Below are 24385 nucleotides of genomic sequence, written 5' to 3' on the forward strand. Positions count from 1 at the left end.
CTGATATACCTATTATTGCACGGAATCAACTCGCTCTCCATATTCTTCTTCTTTTTGGAATAACGTCCCACCTGAAACAAGGCCCACTTTTCAGATTGTGTTCAAATGCTGCTGAATAACCGTGCGTTTACCGCATCGGCTTTAGGACAGAAGGTTGAAGGACAAATGGTCGAAGGGACAAAAGGTCGAATAAACAAAAGGTCGAATGGAACAGAGATTTATGTAGACCAAGTTACCAGCTGGTGTGTCTCACTTATAAGAAAAAAAAAATTCTGTTTGAGAGAAACATTACATTAGTGCTGTTATTGAAAGCATATGCATTTCAGCCACTAACATTTCTATAAAGATTTTTTCCTTCTTTTGTTTATAGGCTGTTCCTTCAAGTTGTGTTAATGAAGAATTTAATGGCAATTTGGTTTGATTTTTCGTTCAAGAGTTTTTCCTTCTCAATTTTACAGGCTGTTCTTTTAAGTTTTGTAACTGATAGTGGATCAAAATTCAACTATCGCGCAACAATGACGACATTGTCGCAACCTGATTTTGTTGCGACATTCTACCCAATGTGACATAGGTTTGTCCCAACTGGAACAGAATAAAATAAAGATCGTGCACCACGAGTTAAGAGATTTTTAAGGCTTGCATTGTGATTGATTTTCGAGCGGTAACTTCGAGTCGGTAAACACTGTAACGCTGCTGAAGATGTATCATCAAAAAAGTTTGATTTTGGGATGGTAATAATTGATTATTAACGAGTTGAAAAGTACGCAACAAATTCAGCTTCCGTTTTGTCTGCTACAAAAATGTTCGAGATCATGTCATCATCTGTTACCAGTTGGGATAAAGAGTAATCGCTACGTCTTCTTTTTTGCTTGTTTTGTGCATCTTTTGTCTGACAATTCTCTTCACTGAAGGACCTTCTGGATGAATCCTCAAAAGGAACTGTTAAAGATATCTTGAGAAGAAACTCCTTAAGTATTTTCCAGATGTTATTTCTAGAGGTACTCCTTGAGAAAAGTATGTACTGAATGAATGCCTTAATGGATATCCTGAAAAATCTTTGAAAACTGCGGAAATAAAAATGAAGAAATTCTTGGAAGAATTTCTTGGCGAAATCTGCAACAAAGGGAATAACTAATGAAATCTTAAAATCTATCTCCTGAAGAACTCTTCAGTTGTGACACCTGGAGCAGGGGAATCTTCAAAAGGAGATTCTGATTTTTAGATGAAGAATCCCTCGGGAAGAACTTCTTTTGTATCTCCTGCAGATATCCCTAGAATGAACTCTTAGAGAAATGCCCAGGGAGAACTCCTCAAAACGATCTCTGGAAGGAATCCTCAGAAGAAACTCCTGGAAGAAATTACTGAAGGAACTCCCATTTAAATCCCCAGTGGCAACTCTTGAAGGAATCCCCAGAGGGTATTTTCGAAAGAATTACAAGAAGCAACTTCCTGAAGGAAATTCCTTTCAATTCCCTAGAAGGAATTCTCTTTAGTTAGGAAACACTCCTGCAAGAACTTCTGTAAAATTTTCCAGGGCAATTCCTGCAAGAAGTTCCCCAAGAATTCTTAATTTCCTTGTGGGAAACTCCCAGCAATTTCTTACAGGGAATCCAGCAGTTCTGACACTTTTTCCCATCGCCAATATCTTCAAAAATTCAAATTCAAAAATTCCAATTTGTGAAATTTACTTGACCGGAGCACCCACCAACATCCAGGGGAAGCATTTCCTATCCGGAAAATCCTTCAGCAGTTCCATCCGATAATATGCAGTCAGATTCTATACTGTTGTTGAATTTTGCTCCTGCAATAAATGCGGGGGGGATCCTCCAGCAGTTGGTTACTCGATTTTCCCTTAGGTTGCTCGTAGCTTGGTCTGTGCCACGTGCAGGTAGGAATAGTAATTGCTGGGCAGAGGCTAATGGATCTCAATGGGATCTGAGTTACATAAAATACCCAGCCTTGCGTAACCCTGAAATGTTTGTATCTCCCTGATTTTACTATTTGCTATCGAAATGTTGGACTCATTCAACTCTGATTTCATCTCTTTGGCAAAAATTTCCGAAATGGAGGAGAACGTGTCTCTGGAGCCGCCCTAATGATACCAGATCTTATTGTCTATCGAGAGAATATCAGTTGAACCGGTCCGATCACCGTCGGTTTCGGAAAATCTGCATAAATAGGCTATTTTGATGGGAGATTCATTAGTTGGAGCGGAAAAGTGAAAGAGACACGTGTATGGATTGCTTTCGGGGATTGTCGTTCGGATGACAGTAACTGAATGAGATCATTCTGATTTTTTGTTTGACCCTTCGAAATCATCTCAAAAATATCTACAAATTATTCCTGCAGCTCTAATAATAATATTTTAACTTGGATTTTCTAGTAGCATTCACTCACATTTTGTTTTCTTGAATTCCAGTGAAATTTGCATTTGGAAATTTAATTTGAAAGAATTTCTTGCAGTATTTATGGTGGAGCTTCCGAAAAATGATGTACAGATTAAAATAAACAGAAAACTTGCAGACGTTTTCGGTAAAGAAAAACACATTTGACAATTTTAATAATCTATATTCATAAACAGGAAAAAATATCAAGTGGGTTTGAGAAAATTACTTGAGCAAAAATTGTTAGGCAAACAACAGTAGCAATTCTTGTGTATAATCCAAAGCCAATTATTCGATAGACAATATGCTTGGCCAGAATTTTATTTAATCTTACAGAATTTTCTACAAAACCTTCTACAAATTCGTGTGTTTTCTTATGTTATATACTATGTATTAAAGTGGATTTCTGAGTGCACACCCCGTTTATCTTTACCGTTACTCTACTTTAATGTTCTGTCCTCGTTTAGAAATTATATAAATAAAAAGATGTGACGATTCCGTCAACAATAAAAACTTGCTGTTTGTAACATCAATAACATTTGTACAGCACTTCGGCACGTTTTAGTATCCATGGTTTAAAATTAAAAAAAATGGTACATGTACACTCCCGATCAAAAGTTTGGGGTCACCCCCTCAAAAACATGTAATTTTTTTAAGCCCATATCTCCGCCAATTTGCGTCCAATTTTAAAATCCTAGGTTTCATTCAAAAGATAATAAGTCAAAGAAACTTTGAACATGATTTAAAAGAAACTTTTTCAAAAAAACTTCGTATGTAAACTTAACCCAAAGTCGCCAATTTAAAAAAGAAATGAATATAAACTTACGGCAGTGTCGCTGGAAATTGGGTTGACCAAATTTAAAGATGAGAGCGGTAATGTAACCTATTTTCTATTAGTTTTCAACTCTTCATGTCATCGACCAAAAGTATGGGGTCACCCCTTAATATGATGCATCAGCCTAAAGTTTGGGGTCACTATCGTAAAACATGGAAAAGTGATTTGGTGATATCTTCGTCATCTATAGTTCAATTCTAATTCTTTTTGGCTCATTTCAAAGATAATTAACTAAATTTACGTTTGATGCCTTTAACTTAACGTATTTAACGATTTTTGTATATAAAAATGTAATGTAAAGTTCACACATTTCACTACATTTAAAAAATGAGGCAACTATACGTTAAGTTTTAGTATGTAAATTTCAACAAATATGTATGGTTCAATGTCTATGCAGTAAGTACCATTCATTATGTTTCAAATAAGCCAAGAATAATTAAAATTGGATGAAAGATGACAAAGATATCTACAAATCAATTTTCCATGTCTTACGATAGTTACCCCAAACTTTTGGCCGATGACATCAAGGATTAGTTTACTTAATAACTTTTTTCTAGATTTTTTAGCTAAGTTCTGTAAAAAGCAGCTGAAAGCTAATAGAAAATAGGTTATATTACCGCTCTTATCTCAAAATTTGGTCGACCCAATTTCCAGCGACACTGTCGTAAGTTTATATAATTTTTTTAGAAAATTTGGCAACTTTGGGTTAAGTTTACATACATTTTTTTTTTGAAAAAGTTTCTTTTAAATCATGTTTAAAGTTTCTTTGACTTATTATCTTTTGAATGAAACCTGGGGTTTTGAAATCAGACGCAAATTGGCGGTGATATGGGCTTAAAAAAATGACATGTTTTTGAGGGCGTGACCCCAAACTTTTGATCGGTAGTGTATTTTTTTAGCAAATTTTGAAGAAAAATGCTTAAAAAAGACCTTTTATCAGCACAAAAAAAGTCCTGCCGTTAATATAAATATGATATTTCAAAAACGAATACCCTTAATGAATGCCTATAGGTCCATAGAAAAATACAAAAATATTTAAAAAAATCAGAAATTGCAAAAATATTACGAATAAAATATTTTTTTGAAAATTTTCATGAAAAAGGGTCATTTTTTAAAAAATCGCCCTGCCGGAACCTCTAAACATTTTTTTTAGAATTGTTCTACAAAAATGCTTCAAATATGCATATCTTTCATTTGAGGGTTGAGCACCTTGACTTTTCGAACATCGTTTTTTTTGGGACAGTCTAGTGTCCACTCATTGATTCAAATGTAATTTTATAATTTCAAATGGATAATAAACCCACACTTGTTTACCAATTCCAACTCACTGGAGCAAAAAAAATGGTTTAATGTACGTTATGCAGTTTTTACTTCACTATAAGTTGGTAAAAAATATAATGCATTGATAGTTTTTTATTATTTTTAGGCTCTTATTACTGGCTATGTTTAATACAAAATAAAGATTTATCGCTACCCATCATGTTGCGTATGCATGTCAGCTCTAGCCCGTATCAGAGCCGACTGTCGATGATAGTGATCGCAACTCGAAATTGGATCGTCCCGTTGTTGCTGCGGTGTGGTTTGGACCTGAACAATTGCTTTATACGATTCATTCGATATTGGAAATTCACTTTCACGTTGTCAAAATGAACGTTAGCTTGCGATCGGTTTAAACATCGAGTATTCTATATTACATTTCCGAAAGGAATTTGTTGTTAACTAATTGTGATTGGTCAACCTCAAGTCCGTTGTCCGAACGGGAAGACAATCCGGAACTTTATATGAACTTTGTGAATCTTGAAAGTGTAATTTGTCATAGATAACGGAACTTTTTGTTATTTGGAAATCTCCTTAAGGACAAACGTTTTGAAATCCCTCTTCAACAGTGCATGAGAACTTCAGACGCACAAATCTCAAGAAGCAAGCTTCAAACAACAGTGAATTTTATTATTCTGTTCTTGCTTTTCGAATAAGAAGATCAGGTCCGCTGGTTTTGTTTACGAAAAGATGTGTGCACTCGAAACATGAGTAGGGGCCAAAGTCGCCTGATAATAAAATCAGATAGTCGTTGATTATAATTATTGATAGTCAGTTGCCTATGGGATCAAAACTTTCAGTATAATTTCCTAGAAACAACACTGTAGTATACTTCTTAGGCGCAAAAGTTGATCATGAAAGCTTTGAACGTGGATCAGTAGCCATAAAGGCTCATTTCCAATTCTTGCGCTTCAATAAGGTAGGATTATAGCGCAGCCAACTAACACAACCATCACCAAGCTTTCATTCATAAATGCGGCGCTGACGGATCAATGAACAGAAAAAAACGCACCAGACCAGACATTCGTAAGCTCTCATCTTGCTACTCACGGCTCGTTACGATCGTTTCAAGTTCAAAGCTATTAAGACAAACAACCAGCTTCGTTCATTCACACATCGTGACTTTTATTTTTCGATTTATATTTGCTCCGCCAGTTTGCTCCATATTTACAGTTCTCAAGCGTATTGCCGTTAATCACTCATAAACAATTGACTAAATGCTAAAATTGTCTAGTACTTGTAGCCCGACTGTGGACTGAACGATCCACTTCCCGAGGGGCGTCCAGTTCCGGGTCGTGCATTGGCCAGTGGTCCTCCCGATGGATAGCCAGCTCCCTGGGCCGGTCCCGAACCGGTCGATGGATATCCACCTGCTCCAGCACCACCTCCATGTCCGCCGGATCCTCCGTGACCTCCAGGTCCTCCGGCACCAGCTCCGGCAGCGGCAGCACTAGCATGAGCAGCAGCATGTTCCTGTTGAGCCTTCAGGACTTCCTCCGGGATGGGCGGTGGAGTTGGCAGATGGTCTCCTTGTGGCACAAATCCATTTTCATCGGCAACGTAGGTCAACGAGATGACTTGTCCTTCCGGAGAAGTGTACGAGAATGAACCCTGAACCGTTTGGATTTGGTTTTCCGAACCCTTGTTTTTCACGTCTCCTTGCTCTTGAGCTTTGATTCCATTGCCCGTCTCGTAACTGGAAAGAGAGTTTGGATTATTTTTAATGTACCAAGTTTCACCCAGTTGTTGTCTCTCGAATGATTTTTAATAAATCGATATTACTAGTTTATACAACATAAAATAACATACATAAAAAGCATAGTTATCGGTCAAATATTACATAAAATTTCAATGGTATTCATCCTACCTAAACTTGTAGCTGCCATCTCCGTTGTTAACATTTTCGTAGGAAATTATCGGAATTGGTGGCCCAGCTGGAGCTGCTGGAGCGGGAGCAGCTCCTCCGAATCCGCCAGATGATGGAGCGCCACCTCCGAAGGACGATGGAGCACCACCACCAAATCCACCAGCCGGTGGTCCGTACGCAGTAGATGGGCGAGCAGGAGCACCTAAATAGGTTGAGATGCATTAGTGAGAACGATATGCAGAAATCATACTAGATTGACGATGTTTCGAAATATTTTCGATCAATAATGTGAGTCCATTATATGTGGTACACTTTGCTCAATTATTGGGGTCTCCAGTCAGCCTAGTGGTTAAGGCCATGGATTGCCAATCCGGAGACGACGGGCTCGATTCCCATTCGGAAAAATTTCCTCGACTCCCTGGGCATAGTGTATCATTGTACTTGCCTCACTATATACAGTATGCGGCAGGAAAAAATGCGAAAGTGTTTTTCAACTTCAAACCTCATTTTCGTCCATTTGAAGTTAACCAATCTATGTTTAAACGTTACAAGATCTCTAATAGGCTACTTTTCTGACAAGTTAATTAAAAATTTTCCCATTTTGGTCACTAACCTTTTCAGGGCGGTGCCTGAATTTGAAGACAATCAAAATTTTCAAACCGCAGAAAAGCACACAGGTCGCTAAATTTCGTATCTGATAAAACAAAATTTTTATTTTTCTCTACAATATCATCAAATATATGTACTTATTTCATCTAGTATGTGAAACTATATTTCTCTGGATCAGTGTGGTCTGGTTGTTCATCGAATTTAAGCTAATTTTTTTAATGTTATAGTCATTTTGTTTAATGACTATTGGGCGCGCAGTTTATTCATACCCGCTTATTAGGCTTACATTATCACATGTTAAACATCAAATATGTTTATTTTTATTTTGCAGTGCTAGAATATAGACATTGACTGATACACTGTCATGAAAAAATAGTCATATCTATCCCATATTTAGCGTGTAATAGTGCCTTGAACTTTTCGCATTTTTTCCTGCCGCACCCTGTACAAATTCATGCAATGGCAGGCAAAGAAAACCCTTCAATTAAAAACTGTGGAAGTGCTCAAAGAACGCTAAGTTGAAGCGAGGCAGGTCAAGTTCCAGTGGGAACGTCGAGCCATAACGAAGAAGAAGAATTCAAAAGATATACGGTGTCAATTATACAGTAGTATTGTTTGTAATTGCTTATTTATTTACAATTATTTACAACAGAAGGATGCATTCGTGTTGGATATGTAGTGGCAAATTTCAAGGTAATTTTTTAAAATACACATAAATTCATTCGAAAGAAAAAATATTGCGTGGTTAGAGGCAAAGTATTGGTGGTTTTTTAATATTCACGCAAACAGTTATGAACAATTCTCGAAGTAATAATAACGATTTCAAACGATGAGCGATAGCTAACGTACTTCATATATGTAAAAAAAAATGTTTGTGCATAGGCTCATAGACGGGAGGAGACGGTATTATAAAGTTTTAGAGCTCAGTTGGCTCCAACTCCCCTAAAAACTATTTTTTGTTATTTTTAAATTAAAACAACTTTTAAATAAGTGGTTATTTACGAAGCTGTCTAGTATTAGCTCTGCATCCATAAGGAACTAGAAATTTAGGGCCCTTGATGCCCTGAAATAGGTGAAATGAGAGAAACAATACACAACGTGAAAATACTACATGGAATGGCAAACAAATAGTTTGTTTAAAAGAAAGGTTCCATAAGAACTGATAAATGGATGATCCATGTATGGGCGACATTTCTGACTCATTCAAAACTTTTTTCCAGAGATTCATTTGCAAATTTTCTTTGAATATCTTTCAAAAAGTCCTTAAAAAAAATTAAAATTCTTCGCATAGCTACAAAATTCCTCCATTATTTGCATCAGCAATTTCTCAAAATTATCTTTTTCGAAATTTCTTTCGAGATTTTAACAGAAATTTATAACACAATGCCTTTAGAAAACCTTTCATCAATTATCTCATCAATTCCTCCATAGGTTTCTTTGGAAAACTACCAAAGGATTTCTTCTGAAATTCAGCTTATAATTCATTTTGAAAATCTTCCACGGATTCCTTTTCTATATACCTCCAAAATTTCCTAGATATTTCTTTTAAAAAAATACGATTTTCTCCTGGTAATCCTCTGGAAGAATTTCTCTGAAGATTCTCTTAGAAATTTCTTCAAAAACTTCTGTAGAAAACCCTCTATGAATTCCTTTCGAAATAAATCCACGGATTGTTTCCATGAACTGCTTTCAGAAATATCTCTATGGATTCATTCACAAATTCCTCTAACGATTCTTTCAGAAAGTCAGAAAGTCAGTACTCCAGTAGTTTCTTCAAACATTCTTCCAGCGATTCTTTTAGAAATTCCTACAGTTTTTTCCTAGAAATTCACACAGAAACGTCTTCAGGAATTTCTTCACAAATTTATTTGGAAACAGCCTTCATGGGATTTAATAATGGATTTCTCCGAATTTTTTCTGAAAATTTCGCAAGAGATTTTTTTAGAACTTCAACTATGGTTACTTTCAAGAAGCCTTTCATGTATTTTCATGTAGAAACCATGTGAAACCTCTCATCTATCAGCAAATTTTCAATCAATCTTCTCCTTTTTTAATCACATGGATGATTAGTTTCGAGCGTTCGTGGATTGTGCACCTATACGGGTCAGCCGGCATCAGCGGAGTAGATACTCTGGAACCACTTTCTTGCATGAAGCTCTGTGAAAATACACCTTTTAGGAGAGCTTTTGAGAGAGAGAAAGAGAGATAGTGTTTCAGGGTATCCTAGGGAGTCCCAAGCAGCACCTGCAACATCATCCAAAATGTTGTTTTCTATGCTTTGGTCTAAAAGAATTGCAATAAAAGCGCACGCAACTTCCATCTTGTCAGTTGAGTTGCATTTAAACTCCGAATATCGTTAAGTTGCAGCTTTGTTTCATAGGAATTACAAATAACATCGTATTTAACATCGATTTATGGAGACGGAGCTTACATATTCCTCACAAGTGGCAAAACAGTCAGCTTGCACTAAATGTGCTATGTAACACACATGAAACATCTTACTCTGGTTTGTTTGTTCAGATTAGGTTCCAAATGTGTTGCGGAAAACTTGCGCGTCTTTTCATTTTGACAGCTTTCTAACTTGTGGCAAAAACGGTACAATGAAGTAACGCGTAACTTCAGTAGCTTTTATGGTGCATTGAGCAGCAAATCTTTCACAGAGCTTCTGGTGTAGTGTGAAAGGTGAGTGGTTAATACTCCTGGTGTCCATGGTTCGGGCCTGAATATATTTTTTTTTTTCATTTTTTTATCATTCCCCCTAGCTCAAGTTACACAACGATTTAAAATTTGCGCTTTTTGCGTTTCAAAGAAGAAGCAATTGTGTTCTGTTGTCCTTAATTTGAACAGTGAATAAATTGCACTGATGTTGCTGGTACTGGCTTTGAAACAAGTCGTGTTGCTTGGGGTTTCAGGGGTATTTAAGGGGCGTTTTAGGGGGATTAAGGCAACCCCAAAGATGTTTCAGAAGGTTTTGAAGGTATTTCAGACATGTTTCAAGGCGTTGAGGAGGCGTTTTAAGTGCTTCGGAGCGGCCGCTAGGAGTATTTCAAAGGATAGCAGATGGTTTCAGAGGGTTTGGTAGTATATCAGAGGATTACAGAGGGTCGTAGGTTTCAGTGGCGTTTCACAGGGTTTTAACTCAAGAAACATAACTAGTTGAATAAGAGTTCCTAAAGCTAAAGTTTGCTTAATAGTGATTTTTTCAACTCTTGTACAACAAAAATGTTTATTGGGAAGTGATTCCATGAGTTTGAGGAAAAGGTCAAAAATAAAAATGCTTCAAGGATTTTCAGGGGCGTTTCATAGGGTTTCGAAGGGCTTCAGAGGCATTGAAAGAGTTTTCAGGAAATTTAAAGGGGATTCAGAAGAGACATGCAGGTGATTTCTAAGGTGTATCGGGTTTTTTGGATATGTAAAGATAAACCCAGGGGTGTTTAAGGAAGCTTAAGGGGCATTTCAAGTGGCTTGGTGTTGACAATAGCATTGCACTGTTTCAGAAAGTTTCTAAGGACTGCTTTTGAAACCTCATGTGATTTTTAAAAGGTCTATGGGGTTTCAAAGAAACTTGAAATGGTTTCAGGAAGCGTTCAGAAGGGTTGCAGTGTAACTTTAGAGTAGCATTGGGCAAGTTTGACTGAGACATCGATTTTTGTGAATCGATTCGAATCGGACCAGCAGAATCGATTTACCGATTTAATCGAATGCTTTGAATCGATGTATTCACATCGATTCGATGTTATAAAATATTGCAAAACCATGAAATGGTCCAATGGTCCATGGAGTACAAGTTGAAGTATTTGACTAAATAAAACGAATGTCAAAAATTGAGATTCATCAATCCGTCTCTGGATGACTTCCTGGGTAAAAGCGTGGAGGAAATCCTAAAGAAATTCCTGGAGGTATTCCTACAGGAATACCTGAAGGAAACCCTGAAGGAATCCTGGAGGAAACCCTGAAGGAATCCTGGAGGACTCCCTGGAATAATTCTTGGATAAATGCCTAGAGCATATTCTGGCAGAAATTTCGAAGGAATCCCTGGATGAACTTCTGGACGATTCTCTAGAGGAAATCTGAGAGGAATCCCTGGAGAAGAAACATCTTGAGGAACTCTTGGAGTAATGCTTCAGGAAATTTCTGGAGAAATTCTTGGAAGAACTTCTGGAGCACTATTAGGAAAAATCGCTAGAGGAATCCCTGAAGCAATTTCTGGAGGAACCTCAGGAGCAATACCTGATGCATCTTCTAGACAAATTTCTGGTAGAATCCCAAGTGGAAATCTTGGAGAAATCCCTACAGGACTTCTTGAAGAAATCCCTGAATGAATCCCTGGAGGAATCTCTGAAGGAATTCTGAGAGGAATCCCTTTAGAAATTTCAGAAGGATTTCTTAAAAGAATTCCCAAGAACTGTTTCTGGAGCAATTTATGGACGAACCGTCGAAGAAATTTCTGGAGGAATGTCTGGAAGATTCCTAAGAGGAGGAATTCCACGGAGTCATGTCAGTCGATCCTGAGCGACCATTTCAAAAATATCTGAAACTTTGCACAGTTTTTCAATTTCATCTAAATCGCCATTTTTCGATATCAAACCTTCATATTCACTCACGACTAACTTTTCAAAAGGGTGTATGCGAAAATAGTTCAAAAATATTCAAAAAGCTGTACAGCAAAAACGGATTGTTCGATTGTTATGAATTTTTCAGCAAAGTTAGATAACTAAATGATGATTCCTTAGAAAATATACACTGTAAAAAATTTCTTTTTTTACATAAAAAAATATGATATTTGTCACAAAAACTCAAATATCTCAAAACCCTATCTTTTTACCAACGTCAATTTTTTAGGGGAAATGGCCCATTATATCAGCTATCTACCATAAAATTTTGGTGATGGTAAACTGATAAACAAAAAAGTTATGAAATTTCAAACGTTTCAGATTTTTTACATTTAGTAACAAAAAAAATTTTTTTCTGTGTAAATTATTTCGAGAATTATATTTTGATGCTGATTTTATTGTAAAGGCTACCGCCTGAATTAAACAAGTTGTTTCCATGATATTTTTGTTTGATTATTCATAATTACTATAGTATCTATTTGAAACTTAGACACGATCCAGTGTTGCGGTCAAAAATATTGAGAGTGTCATACTTTTTATTGTACGTGACTGGTGAAAAAATCCCTTGATAGTGTTGAAAAGCTGTTGATTATAAGAAAAATGGAATTAAACTTATTTTTAAGACGAAAGCTGCATAATAAAAGTTTTATATACGCGTATACGTCTAGTTTATCTGCAAAAAATACCACTTAGAGAACAGACTTTATGATCGGAAGAATGCGAGTAACTTCAACAACAACAAATGCATGAGAGGTACATACCACAGACAAATAGACGAAACGCCTAGAACAATTTTCGTGAAAATCCATCGCCCAGTTCACACTACCACCACCTGGTGGAAATGTTACACGAAACACTGCGTTGTGCAATATCGTCATCAGAAGGCGCTAGTGTGAAACGTCAAACGCAAAGAAAAACGATGGGCACTCTTCTGGTTATGAAAGCCACAACCAAGATTCAAAATGATCGTTAAAGGCGTGGTCAATGAAAATTTCGTTAGTGTTACGTTTGTTTGTCTGTATACATACCATGACAATGCTCACGAAAAAGCAAAAAAATACTACCGCTATGAATATTAAAAATTTTATAGTAAATTTTTTCTTCAGCCAAGCACCGCGAAGCCATGGCAAGTGCACCGCAGCACTTCAAAAAGTCTTGCATATTCAAATTTAAATTTAAATTCGTTTCCCATTTCATGAAAAATAACTCGAATTAATTAGAACAACTGGACTATTGGAAGGTGCATCAAGGGATTGAGAATACAATTTCCATTATTCCAGCCGGCGAGTTAAACTCGGATCCAGCAAAAATCGTCTCAGATATTCGCAAAGAATCATGGAACAAATCTGCCAAAATCTTGGCCAAAGCTCTCTAAATAAATATTATTCTTTTTTTCCAAGATCTCGTAATGTATATTTACAAGCACCCTACAAGGCATCTCCAATGTATCTTCAATGAATGCGTCAAAACAATGTCAGAAGAAATCTTACAAATATTTCTGTGGTTTTGCTTAATACCAGAGAAGGAACTATCACTGTTCTCAAAATCAGTTAATCAAGAATTCTACTGATAACGTATTTATGATTTTCATTGAAATCTCCTTACGAATTGACAAGAGCCTGGAAGGAATTTATCAAAAATATTGTCAATATATGCCAAAGTTCTGAAAAAAAAACAAATAAAATAAAATAATCCATGTGTCTTGCTAGAAATTTTTAAGAATTATGGTAAAAGTCTTGGAGAAACTTTTATGAAAAAACCACACTAGAAATAATACAGTAGAAAGGACTTCCCCGAGGTTCTTGAAAACAAAATACCACTAATTCAGCTGAAGATTTCATTAAGCGTTTATAATGATCTTGTCTGTAAGTTTTCAGAAACATTCCTGAGCAAGAAATTATCCATGTCGAATAACTATGTCACTTCACTATGCTCCGATAAGTGATGAAAAACGTAAGACAGTGCCATAATTCGTGGAAAAAAATAATGACGAGTGTATGCACCTTGGAAATGCTGTGAAAAATACGACAGCCTTTTGACGAATTTATAATTGTTTTTTTACCAATAATGAACTTGTGCACCGTTTAGCGATTTATTTTAAAAAAGTGCACCGTGAGCCGAAATGTCTGAAACCCCCTGATCTAACGAACAACATGAACAGGCGCTTTCTCAAAGGTCTTCAACTCAAAGCTCTCTTGTAGACCGTTTGATGAAAAAAAATGTTCAAAAGAGTTACGAAATCTCACCGAAAGCACCATAGATAAACTGAAAGAGATTGGTTATGCGTTATGCCCAAATTGAATACAAATTTACGCATTTGCACGTCCTGCCGTCTAGACTTTGACAAACGAGCCATCTGTATATCATCGGTAAAGCAGGGCGCAGGAAGTTCGAAAACGACAACAACTGAGAAATTGCCAGAAGTGCTAAGTGCAGAGAGTCATGCCACCGTACCATCAGCGACATCTGTTTAAACAATTTAATCACGCCCCTTTTCAGAAATGATTTGAAATATACTTCAACTTATGTACCCATTTCAATATTTTTAACGTTACAAAACACGCTTTCAACATTCATCTTGAAGAAGAGGGAAAACACTTGTCCTCAAATGTAACAGCAAATTAATGAATAAACGACTAATGCGCGGAGGGCGTGATAAAATCGGAACATTACTGTACATATAATATACATAATACAAAATAAAAAAAGCTTGTTTTACTCACGCAACGCCATTAACAATAAAATCAGCATCAAACTGAGATTTCCGGCCGAAAAAATTTACACTAAAAAAATTTATTACTAAATGTGAAAATTGTGAAATGTTTGAATTGTCATAACTTTTTTGTTTATTAGTTTATCATCACCAAACTTTTATGGTAGATTGCTAATACAATGGACCGTTTTCCCTAAAAAAATACGTTGGTAAAAAGATAGGGTTTTGAGACATTTGAGTTTTTGTGACCAAAATGATATTTTTTAATGTTAAAAAATATTTTTTTTTCACAGTGTATATTTTTTTTAGGAATCACCATTTAGTTATCTTACTTTGCTGAACAATACAATCAGATCATCAAACTGCGATTTCTGATCGAAATAATTTACACAGAAAAAAATATATACCAAATGTGAAAATTGTGAAATGTTTGAAATGTTATAACTTTTTTGTTTATTAGTTTACCATCACCAAATTTTTATGGTAGATTGCTAATACAATGGACCGTCTTCCCTAAAAAAATTACGTTGGTAAAAAGATAGGGTTTTGAGATATTTGAGTTTTTGTGACAAAAATGATATTTTTTAATGTTAAAAAAGATGTTTTTTCACAGTGTATGTTTTCTTAGGAATCACCATTTAGTTATCTAACTTTGCTGAAAAATTCATAGCAACCGAACGAACCATTTTGGCTGTGCAGATTTTTGAATATTTTTGAACCATTTTCACATACACCCTTTTGAAAAGTTAGTCGTGATTCAAAATAAAAATTTGATATCGATAAATGGCGATTTAGATGGAACTGAAAAACTGTGCAAAGTTTCAGTTCAATAGAAAATCATGAATTAAAAAAATTCCTTAATTTTGATGCTGTTGCTTGGAATCGCTCAGAGGAGAAATTTCTGAAGAAATTCCTGGAGGAGTTCCCAGGGGAATTCCTGGAGGAAACCCTGGAAGAAATCCCGGAGGAATCTCTGGAAGAATTCCTAGAGGAATTTCTGAATAATTTCCAGAAAGAATTTCTCAAGGAATCCATGGAGGATTTCCTGGGGAAATTCCTGGAGGAATTGCTGAAGGAATTTTCGAAGGAATTCTTGGAGGAATTCCTGGATAAATTCTTGGAGTTATTCTTGGTGAAATTCCTGAAGAAATACCTGGAAGAATACCTGGAATAATTCCTGGATAAGTTCCGGGAGGAGTTTCTGGGGGAATTCCCGAAGGAATCCCTGGGGGATTCCTCAAAAAATCCTTGAAGGAATTCCTAGATGAATCTCAGAAGGAATTCACGCAGGAATCGCTGTAAAAATTCTTGGAACAATTCGTGGATAAACTCCGGGAGAAATTTCTGGAAAAATTTCACAAGGAATCCATGAGGATTTTTTGGAGAAATTTCTGGATAAATTGCCGTAGGTGTTGTGGAGATATTCCTTAAGGAATTCCTGAAGGAGTGCCTTGAAGAACACCTGGAGAAATTCTTGTAGACATGCCTGTAGGAACTCCTGGAGGAATCTCTAGATGAATCCCACGAGGCATCCCTGTTTGGGCCCCTCCACTTTAAAAAAAAATGTACTCTGATGCTCAAGTTCACCCCCATATTTTGATTGGCATCCAAAAGTGTTTTTCGACTATTTTCGAACTTCAGAAAATCATAACTACACTAAAACTTGTCAAAAATTAATTCCTTCAGCATAAATTGAACACACAAGATTCCTCCAGGAGTTCCTCCTAAAAGTGCTCCAGTTTTTCTTCGAGGAAATCCTCCAGGGATTCATCATACAATGTATAGTATGGTGAAACTTTCAGGCAGAATTCCTGGAGGAATCTTTAGAGGAATTCCTTGAGGTATCTCATGAGGAATACCTGTAGGAATCTCTGGAGGAATTCCTAGAGGAATCTCCAGAGATATTGCTAGAGGAATTCCCGGACTAATCCTTAGAACTTTTAGAGGAATCCATGCAGGAATTCCCAGAGGAATCCTGGTGGAATTGGGGTTTTAAATTAAGAAAAATGTACCGATTTTTTTATTTTATACGGAAGAGCACCCTTTTCTGAGCCACTATGATTTTTTTTCAGATTTTTAGAGCTTTATTTTGGTACCTGAATCAATTTCAAAGAGATTTTTTGAAATCACCTTTTGACAGCTGGGTGACTGTTTGACAGCTCAACCCAGTACAAAATGCAACGAGGGGTGATTCGACAAATCGCTCCCATACAAACTTCAAATTGATTTTTAAATAGGTTCCCGGGCACCAAAATTAATGAAAATTTGGATTTCGGCTCAGTTTCGCATGCAGATTCAGAATATGGAATTATCTCAACACCGCAAAAGAAGCCAATTTATGGAGGAATCTCTTGTGGAAGAATTGCTGAAGAAATCAATGGATCAATTTCTGGGGGAATTCTAGGAGAACTTTCTGAAGGAATCCCAGAAGGAAGTACTGAAACTAAACTTCCAGAAATCCTGAAGGAATCCTAAAAAGAGTAAGCAGAGTAATTTTTGGAGCAATTCCTGAAGCAGTTCCTGAAGAGTAGTGTGCGGTAGTTCGGCAGCAGCAAAGTTTCGCGCGCTCGCTTTGCTAGATTTTTGCGATTTTTTTTCTCTGCGGGGCTTCGACGACGGGACGCCAAGCAGTCAGTAGTGTGCGGTAGTTCGGCAGCAGCAAAGTTTCGCGCGCTCGCTTTGCTAGATTTTTGCGATTTTTTTTTCTCTTCTCTCTGCGGGGCTCCGACGACGGGACGAGTGTGCGCGCGCCGTGGTTCGAGTCGGTTCCGAATTTTTCGCTTCCCATCGGCGCTAGTTTCCAATACACTTTTAGTTGATAATAAATATTTTCTTTCATTTTTTTGCATTTACACAAAAGAGTGAAAAATGTTAGTTCGGGTTCGCCGGTCGAGAAAAAATCCGGGCGCCGACAAGTGAGTCGCGTTCAGTGTATTTCTGTGTGGAATAGACTAAAGGTTTCTGCTCCCTAGTGGAGTGGAGACGCGCGATAGAATTTTCTTTTTGGCTAGTTTTTGCGTCGAAAAGTGGTCGGTTGTTAACGGTGGTTTGTGTATATTGATCCATTGTCAAATCATATCACCAACCATAGGTGACTCCCGGACTGACAATGTACCTTACCCTACTAACAAATAATTCCTTCCTGAGACAAACGTGGAGATGCAGCGAGTCGCGGTCTTTTTAACAACGTTTGTCTTACTAACATTCCCTTCCATCCTCGATGACCGTAAGGACGTGGCCGGCGCCGTTATTGACCTTATTAATGTTGAGAGCTCTCGACTTGTGTACATTGAGAATAGTAAGCTAGTCCCAAGCCCTATTCATTGGTTCCTTGTGCAATTTCGATTGCTCTGGTCAATCACGGAGTAGCAACTACGAATTGTGCGGTCATCTATGCTCATGCTCATGCTCATGCTCATGCTCAATTCCTGAAGCAGTTCCTGAAGAAACCCCGAGAGGAAGCTTCAAAGCAATCCCAAGAGGAGTTCTTAAGGGAATCTCTAAACAGTTCCTGGAGGACATTTAAGATTAATTCCTTTCCAAGGAGAGCTCTCAGAGGCAGATTCAAAATAATCCTGGAAGTTGTTTCCTAAAGAATAACAGAAGGAATTCCCAGGTGAATCCATGAAGGAATCTTGGAGAAATTAGTAAAGAAACCCCATGATGAATCCCGGAAGCAATCACATGAGGAATTCCTTCGGGAATCTCACGAGAGCTTTCTTAACGAATTCCTGGAGAAATTTCTGTAGGAATTCCAGGATAAAAATTTGATGAAATCCATATCCGCAGTAATTTCTGGACGAATTATTGAAAGAATACTTGGATGGATTTCTTATGGATTTTTTAAGAAGTTCCTGGATTAATTTTTGAATAATCTCTAGTAAAATTTTCTAAAAAAAAATCATGAAGATATTCATGAAATGCAGAAATGCTTCGAATAATTCCACATGGAATTATTGGAACAATCTCCAGCGAAATTCTGGAAGGAATATACTATGTAGAAATCCTTAAAGAAATCTCTGCCGAAATTTCTTGAAGGATCTCTGGAGAAATTCTGAAGGAAACCTCGAAAGCAGCACTTGAACCATCACTGAAGAAACCTTTAAAGATATCCCATGTCAAATTCTCGAAGAAATGTATGGTAGAATCCATAGATGAATTCTTAAAGAAATCTCTGGAGGAATTGAAGATGGAATCACTGCAGCAAGCAATTAAAAAATCATGGAGGAATTGCTTATACTCATATGGTTTACGAAACTAGAAACAAATCTTAAATACTCATTTCGATTCCATAAAACTGCAATGCCTATTTGCATATTCACATATCGGGCACCCATGTTGCTTAAAAGTCATCTCAAGTCAGCCCCCTCCTCGGCGCCCTCCAGAAGAAATCCTAACTAAGCCAATGATTTTACGACTCTGTGTCGAACATTTATATAACGTTGAAACAATGCATTCTGAAGAAAAAAAAAATTTAATATGTTTGAATCGAAAGAAAAATCGAATGTAAGGAATCGATTCAGTCGATTTTGTGGAACAACAACATCGATTCAAAAAATCGATTAATCGAAACAAAAACATCGATGATGCGAACATCGATTTAAAATTGCCCAACGCTACTTTAGAGGTATTTCAAAAGTCGTTGAAGGGGTTTCAAGAGGAATCAAAGGAACTTCCAGGAGATTCCGAGGGATTGAAGGAAGCTTTAGTGGTACTTAAAGGGGAGTTATATGAGGGAGTTTTAGAAGCTCCAGGCGGTTTCATGGTGGATCCAGAGGGTTTCATAGAGTTTGAAGAGTTCTTGTTTGGGGATCTAGAGGTTTTCCAATGGTCTTTATGATATTTCAGAAACGTTTCAGAGATTTTCAGATGGATCCATGGGGTTTCATTGGGGCTCCATGGGGCTCCCTGAGTGTTTTACTGAAATCACTGGCTTTTTGGTATTTTTTTACCCAAATCGTACAGTACGTTAGGAAGATGTTGTCAACGTGATGCAATAGCTAAGAGTGTTTTAGAGCGGTTCAGAGATGCTCTAAGGGATCTCAAGCAAGTTCTAGCGGGTTGCATAATGATTTCAGTGTGAGACTTCAGAAAGTTTTAGGCTAGTTCCAGGGTGTTCGGTGAGGATTTAATGGGGTTCCAGGGAAATTCTAGGTGGCCTCAGAGGGGTCTAGGAAGAATCGAGAGGGTTCCAGGAATTTAAAGAAATTGTTGCGGGGGTTTCATGAAAAAAAAACCGCATTTCATTTCATAAATCTGACCAAACTCCACTGAAAAACGACCTTGAAACTTCATGAATTACTTACTATAGAAACCCCCTTAAAACTCCCCTGGAATTTCACTAAAACACTTTGAAACGCTTCTCAAACAACAAGAAAATGAAACCCATTTAAAATTTCTCTAACTCTACATGCTCCCTAAGACTTTCTGAAACCCCTCAGAGACCCCATTTCTACAAATGCTTAATCAAGGGTCATCCTGCATTATTTCTATCTGAAAATTCAGAAGGAAACTTTATCAGATATCGAACCACTATACACGCAAAAAAAAAGCCGTTCCGATATACGTGAACTCTCAGTCACGGCAGCGGGAACTATGCAGAGCAACGATAACAACAATAAGAAATGTGTTGTGACTCCATACTCAATAAATAGACGATACCCCTAAGAGGGTACTCAGAGCTCTAGAAGAGAAACGAGAGATCGAAGCATCTCAACGATTGTAGAACGAGAAATAGATCAGATATTTGTTAACCACGAACCAGAACGGTCTTTTTATTTCTTTCTTAAAAAGTCACATAAATCGCCCATCTTACGCGTTTATAACAGTGGCGTACGAGGATGAACAATTGTGCCATCAAAATGATGGTTTGGCCACCAAATCCTCATATAATTTTGTTTTATTGACAGCGTGCTTTATTCAGTGCAATTAATTGTGAAGAGCAATTTTGTGTTTTCAGTTTGTATGGCGAGAATTTGTGTTTGATTTTTTGTGTAACCATTGTGCTGTGGCATTTTTTTACTCAAACACGATAGCCTACTTTTTGTGGAGCTTTTATGACATAATTATAAATTTGCGTAAATGTGTTTTTTTTTCAATTTTGTGCGCTTTATTTTATTCCGTGATGTTTGTATGCTGATTGCTATTTTTTCGTCATGATACAGTATGACGTACTTTTCACGGCGGCGTGACTTTTGTGTGCGTGTTTTACTTGATTTTTGGATGTTCAGGTGGTCTTTTTCAAATCGACATTGCATTTTTCCCTGACAAAAGTAATATTTTCGTGTCTAACGCACATTTTTTGTTTCGGCTTTATAAAAATAACCGAAATGTATAGAACACACCATTTTAATACCAGGCCATTTTGAACCGCTAAAGATTTTTTTTGTCCAGATTTTTTTCTTTTGGCTGGATTTTGTCTGTTTTTGTTCTATTTTTTTATTTGAGCCATTTACTCATGGTGAGCATGAGCACCTGAAATTATTTCAGAGTATAGGCACGACAACGACGTAACCAACGCTGATCAGTTTTGAGTACTTGAGAGTTTCATGTTCTCGTGAGATTTGTGCCTATAGCCCAGCCAACAGTATAAAGACACATGTGTATGCAGTGCATTTTCATCGGGAGGCGAAAGAGAACTCATCTGATCACCAGCACTCACCGGGTGATAGCAAAGTGGCGATGGGACAGTCGTAACAATGTGATCTCTGCGAAGAGAGCGATCAACACAGTGATAGTAAAGGGGAAACAAACATTTTTTTCTGGCTTGGCTGTGTGAGTCAACGTCGGTTTCTTCAGCTACCCCGGACGAATGCAACTGCAAAATTTGCATTATTTTTTATCACTGTTACGACCGTCATCTACTTGTGCATTTGTTCCCATCGACCTTTTCCATCTGAAGGCACCATCGGCAACATTTGGCCACCGTACTGTAGTATATCTAGACCATTTATGGCAAATAGTGTTGCCTTATCTAATAGGTAATTGTGACAGCCTAAATGACAATTGGCTATTCTATGATTATAGCAGTCAGGTTGCTCAGCACATGCTGACTCCCGTTCGGTCTCTTTCCTGACCGACCGTCGACAAGTGCAGACGCACATAAAGAAACTATTAGAATAATAAATTAATTAGTGATTAACGAATTAAAGTCTTTCGCGTGTGTCTTTATTGATTACTTCCTCCCAGCATTTCAAGTTGGCGACGAGGGTAAAACCAAGTTAAAAACGTGATTAATTACGCGTAGTCGTGGTGTGAAAATTTTCGTAGTGTGTTGATCGGTCGGTAACACGTGTTCGTGAACCTAACCTCAAACGCGGTCAGTCGTCATGGCGAATGAGGCTGGAGAAAATAGTGGTGCGGTGAAAGTGGAAGCAGGCGGTGTGATTCCTGTTGTTCGAGCTGGCATGTTTGGCCAAATCGAGCAATACGTCGTGGGAGAAAACTTTGAAGAATACATCAGCCGGTTGGAGATGTTCTTCTTAGTGAACGACACGCTGGACAACCGAAAAGTCCCCGTGTTAGTAACGGTCGCTGGACCAAGTCTGTACACGATCGCTACCAGATTGTGTGCCCCCGATGATCCTCGTACAAAGTCGTACGCCAATCTAGTTAAACTCCTGAAGGATCACCTAGGCCCCACCACTAACGTCGTCGCAGAGCGGTATAAGTTCAGGAAATGTGAGCAGCTTGCGTCCCAAAGCATCACGGATTTCATCATCAGCCTGAAAGCAACCGCGCAAACCTGTGAGTATGCAGCGTTCCTGTCGGACGCACTGCGAGACCAGTTCGTCGCTGGTATCCGTGACCAGAGCCTCCGGAAGAAGTTATTAACCGAACCGGGTCTAACCTTCGAAAAAGCATGTTCGCTTGCTCGAAGTTGGGAAGCCGCTCTGAGTCAAAACAAAGAAATGTCAAGTCAGTTGCCGCAAAAAATCGGATCGTTCCGAAAGGAGGTCATCGTTCACCAGAAATCGAAGCCCAAGCGAAGTTATCCAGGAAAGGAGGAGAACAAGAGTCGTCCGATTCAGTCGTCGAAACCATGCTTTCGGTGCAGTCGTCTTCATGACCCAAACACGTGCCCAGCGCGGAGCTGGACGTGCTTTTCGTGTGGAAAGGAGGGTCACGTGTCAACATGTTGTCGTTCGAAAACCAAACAAACCAAGAAGGCCGGAGGAGGTAATCGTGTCGCCGAGATGGCCGAAGCCGTCGAAGTCCTACGTCTAAACATGCTCAGTGGTCCAATTGAGCCAGCAGAGTCGAAGTCGTCGTCCCCCGAAGCCAAGTCAGCCGAGGAAAACCATCGTCAGTCAAATGTCAGTCTGGGTCTGGCAGTCCTGGAGCAGGCAAGCAGCAGCCCCCCTCCCGGATCGTTAAACAAGGTGGATTCACCGGAGTTCGTGTCGCTGGAATGCGATGGTCGTCGAATTGAATTCGAAGCGGATTGTGGAGCATGTCGCAGCGTAATCTCTGTAGATACGTGTCGAAAGTTCTTCCCCAACCGTAAGGTAAAAGGTACCTCACTGGAATTTGTCTCCGTTTCAGGTCAGCGAATCAAGCCTCAGGGTACGCTAGAGGTCAGCGTAGCTGCCCCGTCTGGAATCCAGGGCCAGCTGGAGCTGGTGGTAATCCGGACCGACAGGGAAGTCAACCCGTTGCTTGGTCGTGACGGTCTCGATCTGGTGTTTCCGGACTGGAGACGAGTATTTTCTGGCAAGTCTGTAAGTACTTTCGAACATTCCTTCGAGTCAGAACTCAAAACGCGATTTCCGAGAATAGTTAGCGAGTCCGCGAATAACGTCATAACCGGTTTCACCGCGGAAATAGTTCTAAAGCCAGATACTAGTCCCGTCTTTCATAAAGCGTATTCAGTCCCGTTCCTATTACGCGAAAAAGTAGAGCAGGGTTTAGAGAAGTTAGTCGAAGATGGCATTTTAGTCCCCGTCCGATCGTCACAGTGGGCGAATCCGATCGTAGTTGTCCCTAAGAAGGATGGTTCCGTGAGAATTTGTCTCGATGGTAAGGCAGCGTTGAACCGCTATACCACCGTCGAACACTATCCTTTGCCCAGAGTTGACGATATTCTCGCAAATCTTACCAATTGGAAAGTTTTTTGCAAGATTGATTTGTCCGGAGCTTACCTCCAAGTACAATTGTCTGAGTCGTCACAAGTCCTTTGTACGATTAACACCCATCGTGGTCTTTTTCGGTACACGCGAATGCCATTTGGTATAACTTCTGCCCCCGCGATTTTTCAATCCATTATGGATCAAGTCCTGGATGGTTCTCCAGGCATAGCTTACCTCGATGACATTATTGTTGGTGGTGCAACTGTCGATGAGTGTCGACGTAACTTGTTCATGGTGCTTCAGAAACTGAATGACCATAACGTGCGAATTAATGTTCTGAAATCGAGCTTTTTCAAAAGCGAAATCGATTATGTCGGGTATAACATCCCGTGTGATGGTATTCGTCCTAGTGAAACAAAGGTGAGAGCTATTTTGGACGCTCCTCCCCCTCAAAACGTGTCTCAGCTTCAAGCATACCTTGGACTGTTAAACTACTACCACCGCTTCCTTCCGAATCTGTCGATTCAACTTCGTCCGTTGTACGATTTACTACAGAAAAATCGTAGATTCCTGTGGTCATCACAGTGTCAAATTGCTTTCGATAAAACGAAAAGGTTGCTCGTAGACAATGATCTGCTTGAACCATACGACCCCTTAAAACCGATTACGTTAGCTGTCGATGCTAGCCCCTACGGTGTGGGTGCCGTTTTGTCCCACGTTGTAGAAAGAGTCGAGAAACCGATATGTTTCGCTTCTTCTACACTGACCCCAGCACAGACTAACTATGCTCAGGTCCACAAAGAGGCCCTTGCGGTGATATTCGGAGTCACCAAATTCCATAAGTACATTTATGGTGCCAAGTTCAAATTGATTACCGACAACACCGGTATCAAGGAAATTTTCAACCCCTCGAAAGGCATTTCTGCCATAGCCGCTGCTAGATTGCAGCGTTGGTCTTTGATTTTAGCCAGTTACGATT

General features: G+C 38.5%; 1 protein-coding gene across 1 annotated transcript in view; it reads right to left on the minus strand.

The window, feature by feature from the left end:
* Positions 1–5636: 5636 nt before the first annotated feature.
* The window catches only part of LOC109420718 (pupal cuticle protein 20), a 38652-nt gene continuing 19903 nt past the window's right edge, over positions 5637–24385 (minus strand). Inside the window, exons 3-4 of the mRNA XM_029852990.2 lie at positions 6404–6605; positions 5637–6232 (exon numbers count right to left, since the gene is read on the minus strand). Of these exons, the coding sequence (XP_029708850.2) occupies positions 5767–6232; positions 6404–6605 (668 nt within the window). The 3' untranslated portion in view covers positions 5637–5766. The remainder of the gene's footprint in view (positions 6233–6403; positions 6606–24385) is intronic.

This window comes from Aedes albopictus, chromosome 2, assembly GCF_035046485.1.
Source record: "Aedes albopictus strain Foshan chromosome 2, AalbF5, whole genome shotgun sequence".
Lineage (NCBI taxonomy): Eukaryota > Metazoa > Arthropoda > Insecta > Diptera > Culicidae > Aedes > Aedes albopictus.